The sequence below is a fragment of the Zingiber officinale genome, chromosome 4A (assembly GCF_018446385.1).
Source record: "Zingiber officinale cultivar Zhangliang chromosome 4A, Zo_v1.1, whole genome shotgun sequence".
In the NCBI taxonomy this organism is placed as follows: Eukaryota; Viridiplantae; Streptophyta; class Magnoliopsida; order Zingiberales; family Zingiberaceae; genus Zingiber; species Zingiber officinale.
Genome location: NC_055992.1, coordinates 93,428,150 through 93,441,822, shown reverse-complemented (window position 1 = coordinate 93,441,822; position 13,673 = coordinate 93,428,150). Strand labels below are relative to the sequence as shown.

At 44.8% G+C, this 13,673-nt stretch overlaps 1 protein-coding gene across 1 annotated transcript; it reads left to right on the top strand.

The window, feature by feature from the left end:
* Nucleotides 1-12,618: 12,618 nt before the first annotated feature.
* On the top strand, nucleotides 12,619-13,673 carry LOC121973446 (vesicle-associated membrane protein 727-like). The gene is made up of 4 exons (XM_042524874.1): nucleotides 12,619-12,711; nucleotides 12,812-13,052; nucleotides 13,127-13,322; nucleotides 13,518-13,673. Exons 2-4 carry the CDS (start codon nucleotides 12,863-12,865, stop codon nucleotides 13,663-13,665), a joined length of 534 nt encoding a protein of 177 aa, XP_042380808.1. The 5' UTR covers nucleotides 12,619-12,711; nucleotides 12,812-12,862; the 3' UTR covers nucleotides 13,666-13,673.

The window sequence follows — 13,673 nt, the reverse complement described above, 5'->3', positions numbered from 1 at the left end:
TTGAGGTTCAAATATTCAAAATTTGTAACAAACCTCAACCTAAACTTCAACTTAGCCTTCCTTAACCAATCCATCCTTGTTTTCCACACGAAAACACCCTTTTCTATGTATACACATGTATTTTCAGGGGTTTGGAATGGTTACCTAGACTAAAATAGGTTCAAAATGCTGAAAATAAGCTTTCCTAGCCAAAATCAGCATCTTCAATCGATTGGAGTTGGGTTCCAATCGATTGAACCCTGCTGAATCGATCCACTGATCGATTCAGTCTTCTTGGATCGATCGGCTGATCGATCCAGCGAGCTTCTGCTCGCGAGAAATACCTTCTCAATCGATCGGCTGATCGATTGAGACACTCCAATCGATCCACTGATCGATTGAAGGCCTGAAATTGCTGAAATTCAATTTCAGCCAATTTCAGAAACCCCTAGAAAATTCTACAAAATTTCAAAAATCGTAAAAATTTATGTAGACATTATTTAGGGTATAATTTATCATGTAAAAATAGTCTTCTATGAAAATACATCATATTTTCAAAGATTGACACAAACTTGAGAACTTGCAAAAACTTTAGTGTTTTCTTTAAGTTTGTGTATAACTATTCAATGGTGATTACTATCAAAAGATAGCCTTCACCAAGGTTTTCCAAAATTATTTTTAAAAACATTTTCAAAACCAATATCCCACCATGTTCTTTGGGCTTAATGCACATGACTTGTACATTAGCTTACCCAATGATGGGAAAACACATAACTATGTGTTTTGATGAACTTAAAACTCAAAGAAAAGCACTAAATCAACATGTTGAGTTTTGTTCATCATCCTAACATCTCACTTGTATCTATTGTGGGCAAAACACATACAAGTCATCTTATAGGTCTTTGTGAGATGTAAACTTTGGTTTTGCCCTATTCTAGGGATCATGCTTATCTATCTAGGCATGTTAGAGATATTAGACATCCACCTAGGATGTCACTTGTTAATAAGTGCTGTTAAATGTCATTTGTCCTTAATTACAAGGAATTAAACTTAATGCATGATTATGTTATGGCATACATCAAAAGGAAATAATTTTCAAAAGAAAATATACTATAACTACATGATGTATGAATGTCATGACATGGTATTTTTGAATTTTTTTTTTATATAATAAAACATGAATGCAAAAATAGACATGATGTCATGGCATATGATGGGCAAACAATCATGGCAAGGTTTAGCATAAATAAAATATACCTAGATTTCCTTTTTAAGTATCCTTAACCACTTAGCTAACTCAAAATATACCACTTGTTTTAACTTAAAACGTTAAACCTAGATTACCCTAAATGCTTAAAAAAAATGTCAAAACCTAAATTGACATTTCTATTTCTCTTGATTTGTTTATGCCACTTAAAAATTAAGCATATCCTCAAATGTTTGCATATTCCATTTTTCCTCAAGAGTAATCACATAAATCAAGGTCCGGATTGCCTTAAATTTCTAAGAGAATACCAAAATCCCAACTTGGTATTTCTCTAGGTTTTCCCAATTTATGCCATTTTAAGATAAAATCAATTTTTCCACCATTAGGCACATTTTACTCTTTCAAGGAGTAAATAATAATCCTTTTCATTTTCAAAGGTTAATAATAACCTTGAAAATGCTTCTTGAGTGTCAATTTCTTCAAAGTTGGGTTAACTACCCTTCTTCTTAGAGTTGACACTCTCTAACCCATCTATGGGGTAGAGAAAATGCTCCTAGGAACCCAACACCTATTGGTGCTCCTTGGATGCTCTAGGTATTCACTAGGGATAACTTCCCTAGATACCTTCCTAGTGACCTTGTTGGGCTTCTTAAAAGCCTTGGTCACATTTTCTAGGTCAACTCTAGGGATAGCCTCCCTTGTGGCCTTGTTAGTGACTTTCTTAGACTTCTTAGAAGTCTTAGTCACTTTGGTTGCAAAGATACTTCTAGAGATATCTTCCCTTGTATCCTTGACTTGACCTCTAGACTTAGGGTTTGTTCCATAACTATATGGAACCCTATGATAACTAGGCACATCCTTTTTTGCTTTGGTTTTGTATCCCAAACCTCTATGGCCATTTGATGGCTTTTGTACCCCTAAACCTAGGTTATGCTCATTTTGCCCTAATAGGATATTTTCCAATCTTTTTAGGGTCTTTTCTAATTTATCAAGTCTTGACCTCAAGACTTGATTTTCCCTCACTAAGTCCTTAGTATTTGATTTTTCATTTGATCCATGAGCATTTTTATTCTTGGGCTTGTATCTATTATCCTTAGTGTTCTTGCCCAAATGTCTATCTACCTTCCTAACCTTAGGTTGGGTAGTCTTGGCATGTAGGGCCACATGCTTTTCTTTAATGCCCTCATGCTTTCTATTCTTATGGTAAATTGCATTAAAATGATAAAACTTAGAACTATCATGCTTTTTACCATAACATAAAGGGGTAGGCTCAATAAATGTTACCTTCTTCTTTACCTTGGAGGCTCCCCCTTGACTAGTGCCTCCTTGAGCCTTGACCATCTTCTTCCCCTTGGGGCATTGACTTCGGTAATGCCCTTTTTGTTGACACAAGAAGCACACAATGTGCTCCTTGCTCTTCTTTGTCCCGGGGGTGGTCTCCTTGGACTTCTCCTTTCCCTTTTGTGTCACTTGACCCTTCTTCTTGGCCAAGTTGGGACACTTGCTCTTGTAGTGCCCACTTTCCCTACACTCAAAACATATTATATGATTTTTATTTTTAATTGAAGCATTTATACCTTCTTGTGTAGGGATGGCATTTGCTCCTTCATTTGATATTTCTTGAATTTTGGAAGTGGCACCATCTTCTTCTTCTTCACTTGACCCGGATGTGGAGGCCTCTTCTTGCTCCGGGTTCATTGATCTACACTCCCCCTCAATCCTAGAGGTGGAGGCTTCATCATCTTGTACATAGAACAAGGAGTATGCTCCCTCCTTGTTCTCTTCATTGCACTCCCTTGAAGATGAAGCTTCTTCTTGGACTTCTTCTTCGGAGGTTGAGCATCTCTCAACCTCGGAGTCCTCCTCTTGGTCTTGCTCCAAAGAGTCACCCTCTCTAGATTCTTCTTGCTCTTGTACAGTGGAGGGGATCTCTTCATGAAGCTTGGCCAATTTACTCCACAATTCCTTTGCATCTTCAAATTCTCCAATTTTGCAAAGGATGGTGCTTGGCAATAAATTGACCAAAAGCTTGGTCACTTTGTCATTGACCTCGCACCTTTGGACTTACTCTTGACTCCACTTGCTCCTCCTGAGAACTTTGCCCTTTGAATTCCTTGGAGCCTTAAAACCTTCCATTAGAGCAAACCATTGCTCTATCTCCATCATCAAGAAATTTTCAATTCTTGATCTCCAAGAATCGAAGCTTGTGGATGTGTATGGTGGAGCCACCCTTGTATCAAATCCAAGTCCATCTTGGAATTGCATCTTGAAGTTGAGCTTCTTGAATTCTTTGACTTTGATGAATTTGCTCCAACTTCTTCACCCTCTAGCTTTGCTTGTTATGTTTGTCCCTTCCGGCGGTGATTCCGGTGAAGAGCAACCTTGCTCTAATACCACTTGTTAGGACCGAAAAGTAGCTAGAGGGGGGGGGGGGTGAATAGCTCTTCGCGTGCTCGTTGCTCGGCGTTGCTTGTTTCTTCAAGGATGCGCAGTGGAAATACAAAGAAACAAATACAAACACGCTAACACTTGGATTTTACTTGGTATCCACCTCCAAGGGAGGTGACTAATCCAAGGATCCACACAACGCACGCACCCTCCACTAATGAAACTCTCCTTTATGGTAACTACCAAGGGCGGAGAAGCCCTACAAGACTCAATACAAGAAGAAGAAAGGGTAGTAAAGAAATACAAGCTTACAAGCTTACAATGAGTGCACAAACCCTAACCCTAGTTTCTTCTTCTTGCTTTGATCCGCCTCTTGACTTGGAAGAGCCTCCAAGAACCTTCAAGAACTGGCGATCTCGAGCTTGAGAAGAGTTGTGGAGGAGCTGGTGAAGATCTGAAATAAATCTGTGAAGTTCTACTGAAGGAAATAAACGCCTGCGGCTTAAATCGACGCTAACGGTCGAATCCCGATCGATTGGAATGCTCCCAATCGATCGGGGAGGCTTTGGATTGATCCACGGATCGATCCAGAGCGTCTTTGTGCTCTGGAAAAACTTCTGGATCGATCCACGGATCGATCCAGCGCTTATCGCGCGAAGCAGCAGCGTCCCAATCGATCCACTGATCGATTGGGACCTCTGGATCGATCCACGGATCGATCCAGAGGGGTTCTGTTCGCGGGGACTCACCGGATCGATCGGCGGATCGATCCAGATTTCTGATCGATGGGGACTCACCGGATCGATCCACGGATCGATCCAAACCTGCTGGATCAATCCACGGATCAATCCAAACCTGCTGGATCAATCGGCTGATCAATCCAGATCTTGGTTTTTGCCCAAAACCAAGCCCAAAGCCCCCTAAACCAACATCTAGTCAACCATGACTTGTTGGTACATAAGACCTAGCATCCGGTCACCCTTGACCAGCTAGGACTCTCTCACCAAGTGTCTGGTCAATCCCTTTGACCCACTTGGACTTTTCTCTTCTTGCCAAGTATCCGGTCACTCCCTAAGACCTACTTGGACTTTTCTTCCTCGTGCCAAGTATCCGGTCAATCCCTTTGACCTATTTGGACTCTCACCAGATGTCTGGTCAACCTTGACCCATCTGGATTTCTCTTGCCTGGCTTCACTCACCAGGACTTTCCCAATTGCCTAGCTTCACTCACTAGGTCTTTCACTTGGCTTCACTCACCAAGATTTTCCCTTCTGCCTAGCTTCACTCACTAGGACTTTCACCTGGCTTCACTCACCAGGATTTTTCCTTCTGCCTAGCTTCACTCACTAGGACTTCCTAGTCAAGTATCCGGTCAACCTTGACCTACTTGCCTCTTTTTCATCCAACCTGATCAGACCCTGATCAGAGGGGAATTGCACCAGACAATCTCCCCAAATGCACAACTGCATTGTCAAACATCGAAACTCAAACCAAGACTCAAACTTGGTCAACCAGGTCAGCCTTGACCTGAGGGATATTGCACCAACACAGTCGAGCGATGACCTTAAACCCTCGTCTTCATCAACGGTCGAGCGGCGACCTTAAACCCTAGTCTTCATCAACGGTCGAGCCGCGACCTTAAACCCTAGTTTTCATCAACGGTCGAGCGGTGACCTTAAACCCTCGTATTCCTTAACGGTCGAGTGACAACCTTAAACCCTAGCCTTCATTAATGGTCGAGTGGCGACCTTAAACCCTAGTCTTCATCAATGGTCGAGCGACAACCTTAAACCCTAGTCTTCATCAATGGTCGAGAGGTGACCTTAAACCCTAGTCTTCATCAACGGTCGAGCGACAACCTTAAACCCTAGCCTTCATCAACGGTCGAGCGACAACATTAAATCCTAGTCTTCATTAACAGTTGAGCGGTGACCTTAAACTCTCGTCTTTCTTAATAGTTGAGCGGTGACCTTAAACCCTAGTCTTCATCAACGACCGAGTAACGACCTTAAACCCTAGTCTTCGCCCAGTCTTCATCAACGGTCGAGCGGCGACCTTAAATCCTGGTCTTCACCAACGGTCGAGCGGCGACCTTAAACCCTTAGCTCGGTGAGCGGGCAAGTGTCGATCTTATAATTCAAGAACGATGAACGATCAACCCTGAATACGAGCTACTCAAAAGCTCCAAGTGTTCAAAATACGGTGACCGTTTGAGATTATTCTCCTACCGATCAGAAGGTCACAAAGTAGCGATAGGCAGCTCGCAATCTCGCTCGAGGTATACGTGGCAGCACGTACTAAAATATGAGTCAAATCGAACGGCAAGGGTACGAATGCATAATAAAAGATCACCGAATGGGTGATCATTATTTAATACTTAGAAAGATTACAAACATCTGGCAGGAGGGTTACAAGCAGAAGGGTGATACAACATCACTCGAGAGAAGCTCACTCTAGATAATCCAAGGCATCATCGGGCAGCGATTCGATCAGCTTGTTTCGACTGATGACCTTACTCGATAAAGAAGTAGAGATGTAGCCACCTGCCAAACGTTCCTTTGATTGCAAGGTTGAATAGGCGAAGTGTCCGGTCGGCGATCTTGTCATTGAAAATGCCCAAGTGGATGTAGTTCTTCTTCATAGTCTCAAAACGGCTGGGCTCAACATCTTGATAGGTCTTCAAAGCCGCTCGAGAGGCCTCTTGCTCGTCCTTCGCGGTGGCCAGCTCATCATTTTTTACGGATAGTTGGCCTCGAAGGGCAGTCTCTTTAGCTGACTGGCTTTTTCGTTCGGCAACCAGCAAATCTTCGGCTTCTTTGAGTTTCTTAGCGAGGGCCTGAGCCTCTTTATTCTTCAGGCCCAGATCTTTGATGGCCCGGAGCTTTCTCGCATTAGTCGATTCGATCTTGGCATAAAAAATGCTGACTTGCTTGTTAAGTCAAGCCAGCGGAGAGGCATGTTCTACACTCTTTCCCCGCTCGGCCTCTAGCAGCTCGGTGCTCTTCGCTAGATCGACCCTCAGCTTAGCCACCTCAGCATCCGGCTGCTCCTGAGAAGCGGATGATTGGTCGCTCGACGCCTTCAGTTTCTTGACCTCCTCCTCTAGAAAGGCGAGGCTCTAGCACATGACTAAGCTCTCTACCAAATACTATGAATAACCAAGAAAGTATAAGCGTCGACCGGGGATAAATTGAGAAAATACAATAAAACACAACACTTACCCTAATGGACATTTGGGTGTGGCTGTCCGCAAGCGCCCCCGGAGACATCATCGCTGCACGGGCTCGGGCGTCAGCTTATATCTGTGCAAGCGACCCCTGGATAATTATTTGGTAATCGAGGGCTCGGGATTCAACGCTAGCCGACTCGTGCCATTCCTCAATCATCAGATGAAGAACTGCCATTATATGGCACTGGCCACTCGGGGATGATTAGCCATAGGTCGCTCTGTTGGATGGTCGAGACGAGGACGCTGGACGGATGCCCGACTTTTTGACCTTCGATGGTGGTGGTATGAAGGCCACTGGTGGCGCACAAAGAGTTCCCCGTGGCAGACCGGATAATGATGGCATCTGGTCAAATGACGTAGGGGCCACAGTCTCTTGAACGGGAGTGGGGGTCAAAGTTTTAACCCGCTCGGTGACTCGCACCACCGAGGAAGCGGAGCGCGATGAAAGCTCCACCTGGCGCCTCTTGGCTGTTAGGATCGATGATCGCGGCTAGAGAGGGGGGTGTGAATAGCCGCCCCAAATTGTTCGCGTTTCTTTCTACAAACTAGGGTTAGCGCAGCGGAAATAAGAACAAGAAACGAAAACAAGAAGATCAAACCTCAACGCGTCTATGTAACGAGGTTCGGAGATAAACTCCTACTCCTCGGCGTGTCCGTAAGGTGGACGAGCCCTATCAATCCGTCGGTGGATGAGTCCCCGGAGAACCGGCTAATAATCACTCCTTCTGGGTGGAGAAACCTCGCCACAATAACTTGCAACAACAAGATAGAAATACAGCAAGAAATACAAACAATATGAATGTATAACACCTTGCTTGCCTTCGACTGGTTTCCGTTGACGAAGCAGCAACTTCACGGAAACAACGGCAGTGACCAGGGAAGCTCACACGAACCTTCGAAACAAAGAGCTCAAGAAAGCTCAAGAGCACACCAACAAAGAGAAAGAAGAGAAAAAGAAGAGCAAGGGCTCCTCAATCCCTTTATAACTGCGAAGAAGATATGAAGAAACTAGCGTTGCTACGCAACGGCTAGATTGGACCGATCGGTCAAGCTCGATCGGTGCAAACTGCTCGATCGGTCGTGGGGACCGATCAGGCTCTATGCTGATCAGAAGGCTTCACAGAGTTGCCCAACTCTCTGTGTGAATCGGTCCCTGGACCGATCCCACCTCAGTGGTAGCGTCCTGATCGGTCCGGGACCGATCAGGACATCTGATCGGTCCCCGCATCGATCAAGAAGCCCACACCTCTATTTGTTATCGATTGGTCACTGCACCGATCGGATACACAACGACATCCGGATCGGTCTGCAGACCGATCTGAGTTTTGCCCAAACCAAGTCCCAAGTCTCCCAAACCAACATCCGATCAACCTTGACCTGTTGGTACATCATGCTTAGCATCCGGTCACTCCCTTGACCTGCTAAGACTCCTCACCAAGTGTCCGGTCAATCCCTTTGACCCACTTGGACTTTTCTCTTCGTGTCAAGTATCCGGTCACTCCCTTGACCTACTTGACCTTCTCAACACCAGATGTCCGATCATCCTTGATCCATCTGGATTTTCCCTTTCCCGGCTTCACTCACCAGGACTTTCACCTAGCTTCACTTACTAGGGTTTTTACCTGGCTTCACCCACCAGGATTTCCAATCTGCCTGGCTTCACTCACCAGGACTTCCAAACTGCCTGGCTTCACTCACCAGGACTTTTCCAACTGCCTGGCTTCACTCACCAGGACTTTCCCGAATGCCTGGCTTCACTCACCAGGACTTTCACCTTCACCTAGCTTCACTCACTAGGATTTTCACCTGGCTTCACTCACCAGGATTTCCCGACTGCCTGGCTTCACTCACCAGGACTTTTCCCCGTGCCAAACTCCCTGTTTGGACTTTCCGCGTGCCAAGCTACCTGCTTGGACTTTTCGCGTGCCAAGCTCCCTGCTTGGACTTTTCCTGAATCAGGTCAACCAGGTCAACCTTGACCTAAGGTTGCACCTACAATCTCCCAAACACCTATTCTTGTCAAACATCAAGAATACAACTCTCTTCTCGTCAAACATTGTCAAACATCAAAACACAACTCGAGTCAGGTCAACCAGGTCAACCTTGACCTAAGGTTGCACCAACATTGGCCTGATCAGTGGCTCTCCTGAGGAGGCCAAGCCTGACACCCCCTCAATCTGAACGACCGAAAGTCATTCAGAGGGAGGGTGTGATCCACCAGCGACTCCACCACTTGGCATACGGCTGGTTGCCCCTCTGTTCACCAAGACTGGAGCTGCTTCGCTCTCGTCTTGTGGATCTTCTTGAGAGTCGACCGGCTGTAAACCATGAATCTCCAACTCCTCTACAGCCGCCGCATTGATCGCGACATCCGCAAGCTTAGCCTTGTCGACCAGACGCGTACGTAGCATGACTTCAGCTGCAAAAGAGGAAGAAAAATCAGTTACAATCAAAGGAATGAGTGAAGAAGTTACATACCTAAGCTGGACGGAAGCCGGGTGTGGATCGGACTCAAGCAAAAAATGTAGAGGACACCCTCTAGCAGCAACTTGTGGATGTCATATTTCTGACCGACCAATATTGAAGCTGCGTTGAGGTAGTCCGATCGACTCTTGTATTGTTTCAAGGGAGGCTGACTCACCACTTCGAGCTGCCAGTTGGTCAGGAAGTCTGGCCGCTCGGGAAGACATATAAAAAAGAAATATTCCCTCCGATGCTTGTTGGAGGTTGACATTTTGTCAAAGAAAACTAAGCCCACTCGAGCTTGGAAAAGAAAAGTCTCCGGCTCGGACAATTTGAGATAATAAAAGTAATGAAAAATCCAGGGAGTGAGAGGAATGCTGTGCAAGTGGAACATAACCACTACCCCGCACAACAGCCGAAAGGAGTTCGACACTAATTGATGAAGGGAGATGCGAAAGTATTTACAAATGGCAGGAAAGAAGGGGTGAATGGGAAACCACAAACCAACGGTAAACTGATCCCTAAAGAAACAAAGACAACCGGGCGGTGGAGAATTTGGCAGATCGGAAGGAGAAGGAAGAACAACTTTGTAGTCGGAAGGAAACTCAAAGGCGATTGTCAGGCTCTCAGCATCACCGACATCAATCCTGGACTCAGTGGAGGTGTACCAAGGCCCAGGGATGCCAGTGGGAGGCTGTGAGGAACTCACCATCTCAAAAACGCAAAGGAGAGCGAAAAGACGCGATTGGAAGGGAGAGAAGCTTACTGGGGTGTCGTTGGAGAGCAATAAGGGAAGAAAAATCACAGAGGAACAAGGATAGAATGTCGCTGGAGGAAGGAAGTCGCTGAGAAATGCAAGCAGTTATCCCCGAAGAGCTCGAGGACGGGGATGTGAAGGAGGAGAAGGAGATGCGCACGGGCTTATAAGCCTCGGGGTCGGTCTACCGAAGTCATCCGATCTAGGTCGCGGAAACTCAGGCAGAAATCGGACCGTTGAATTCAAAGCGTCAAATGCCACATCACCAGCGGATATCCGCTTGTCAGGTCAAGCGTGCGGCGGCAGCGGGCAGGACACGTGGTGCCTCGCTACAGGCCGACATTCAATGGAGGCGTGGGTCATGCTCAGCCATCATGCGCCGAAATTTGCACGGTTTCCCAGAAATATGGCTGACGTCTGCTCGGATCGCGCTCGCCCAAGGCAGCACAAGAAAAGGTTTTCCCAAGTATGAATGTTCGTTATGCTGATCGATATAAGGAAGGGGACGTGCCGCCAAACGACAGGCTCCAACATGTCGATCGGCAGTAAAAGCTATTAACATTTGCTCGGTTACAGAAGAGCAGTCCCATAGCCGACCGACGGATTGTGTCGAGCCGATCAGAAGATAAGGAACGTCATAAACCAAGCGGGTGAAAAGCTTCACAAACAATTTTGTCTAGTCAGTCCACTACAAGAAAAATCCTCATAGACATCGGTGGAACAACAACGATTTTAAGCAAAAACCGATGTCTTTGAGTATTTTACACCGGTTTTTCCAAAAACCGATGTCTATGAGCGTAGATTTTCTCTCATAGACATCGGATTTTTAGGCGATGTCTATGAGCACCTTTTTTTCATTAATAGACATCGATTTTAATAGCGATTTTTAAAATCCGGTGTCTATGAACCAAAATTCTGGCGGACTTTCTTAACGCGCTTTCTTTTAGGCTTCTCCTCGCCCACCATAAATCGAAACTCTAATCCTCAGGCGCCGATCCCGCTCCTCAGGCGCTTTCTTTTGCCTCTCGCTCCTCAGGCGCCGATCCCAGCTCCCCCCGCCAACTGCACTCCTCCCCAGTCCCCGGTGTCGTCCCGCAAATCGAGTCCCTCCCGCTCTTCCGCGATGTGCCCGTTCTCGAGTGCCAGGTGCTCTTTCTCCGCAAACTCCGGATCTGCTCTGTTCTCTTCGACTTCTCTGACACGCTCAAGTCGGCCCGCGAGAAGGAGGTGAAGTGGCAGACGCTGTCGGAGCTTGTCGACTTCGTGCAATCCGTCTCCGGCTGGCTCAACGAGCAGGTACAGGAAGAGCTCGTCCGTACTGTGGACGTCAATATCTTCCGCAGTCTCCCTCCGGCTTCCCATGAAAACACCGGCGTCGAGCCCACCGACCCGGAGGAGGAGGACCCCTACAGGTGGGTGCGCCGAGACGAGTGCTTAATTTTTTTTTTCATTTTGTTTGCTGGGCGTACAATTTGAAGGCGAAAGAGAGCGTCCTCCCTCACACGCTGTCGTTGCCTTCTCTTCCCGTAGTGCGCTGCTGCTGCTGCTATTTTTGAGCTTTTTGCCTGACTACCTGCATTGTTTTCACTCCCTGCATCATCGAATTTTGAACTTCTTGAACTTGGCTTCGGATTCAACCTCAGATTCTGGGTTGCTTTGCTTCAAGATCACGATTTTAGATCCCATACCTTGTGAAGAAGGGTCAAAAGTCCCTTTCTTTTTTTCTTTGTCCTTCTCTCTTTCCTTCTGATTTAGGTATCCGACTGTGCCTTCGATCTATTGTATGTGCGAAGCTCGTGAGTAATGTAGCACATTAGGAATATTACATCACATCTGCTTGTTCTAGCCCATGCATAGCTTTGTCTTCTTTCTTCTTTCTTCTTTCTCCTTGCGAGTTAGTATTTCTTTACCCTCTTTCTTCCCTAGACCTCTTCAATAGACCTCTTTCTTCCCACGAGGTTCAGATTGCCGCAGGTCCTTGGGAGTGTTTGGCGAGCTAACTTACAGTCACTGCATGAAGGAGTGCTGCAACGATGAGAGATGATGATCCAAAGAAAAGCAAGGTTTTTTTTGCAAGATAAAAAAATAATATATTTCTCTTCTTTAGTTCTGTTTTCTTCATCTCTAAGATGGTTGATTTGGGCATGCTTTGTTCCCTCAGTTTCTTGGGAGCAGCTGTCTTGGTCCAAGGCCTTTGTTAAAAAATGGTTCAACATCAAGAGCAAAGGTTAGGATAACCATGTCGATGAGATTGCTAGCAAAGGTGTGCCTGATCTCTTCTTCTTATTCAATTCCATTATTTTAATTTTAATACAGTTAGAATATTTTTTCTAGATTGATTGTTTTTGTTGGTCGTCGTATTCTATTGTTGTTATGTGTTTGGTGCTTTATGATTTATTTGTTTATGATTGTGAACTTGTTTTAATTGATTAAGGGTACAATTGTTATATATACGTATTGATATTAGTAATTCTTAATTTAACATTCTCCTCTATTGTAATATTATTTTAATGGTGATTGTTTGAGCCTTTGGCTAGGTGTTGGGTTGTACTTCCTTGGAATTTTTGCCCTGGAAGACTGTTTTGGGTGATTTTAGCAAAATTATTATTATTAATGTATTTTCTTCGTTCCTATTTCTGCTGTGATGTTGCCATCTTCAGTTGATTTCCATTGACAGTGCGCAGATCTGTATGTCGCGAGTTCTTGAGAATTCACAATTGCTGCTCCCTAATTGTTGGTTTTATTGCTTGTGAAAGTTGAGATCTTGTCTTTTGTTTCTCATCTACAGGTGCGAAGATAGATTTTTTTTGCCGATTAATTGGATAATTTTTCAAGAAACATGAGCCAGCCACCGTTAATTTATAGTTTTGTGGCTAAAGGGAGTGTTGTGCTTGTTGAATACACTCCCTTTTCGGGGAATTTCAGCATTGTTGTTGTCCAATGCTTACAGAATTTGCCTCAAAATAATAAGAAATTCACCTTCTCATCTGATTGCCACACATTCAACTTCCTGGTTGACAAAGAATTTGGTACAGTAAATGAAATTTTACTTCTGTACCGTGTTGGATATTTTTTTTCATATACCTGCTTTTCTTTTGTGTAGTGTTCCTCGTGGTAGCTGATGAAGCAGCTGGAAGAAGTGTTCCATTTGTGTTTCTAGAACGTGTCAAGGATGATTTCATGCACCGCTATGGACAAAGTATTAGTGGTAACAACTCCCATCCACTCATTGATGAGGAAGATGCTGATATGTTTGGGGACAGATTTAGCACTGCTTACAGTCTTGATAGGGAATTTAGGTATGTACACATTGTTGCACTTAAGCTTCTAGTTTATCAATTTCTTTGCCCTTGGTATAACATGAGATGATCTTCACAGGGTTGATTGGAATTTTCAGTTAAAAACATTTGCAACTAGAAATAGTGGGATTTTACAGTTTGTTAGTTTAGTTGTAGTTGTTTGGTCATACTTTAATATGTGACTGCTTTTTACAGTCCAAGGCTGAAGGAGCATATGGAGTATTGCATAAATCATCCAGAGGAAATGAGCAAACTTTCAAAGCTGAAAGCTCATATAACTGAGGTTAAAGGAATAATGATGGACAATATAGAAAAGGTATGCTGTTGCTGGCCCCGTTACTAACAACTTAG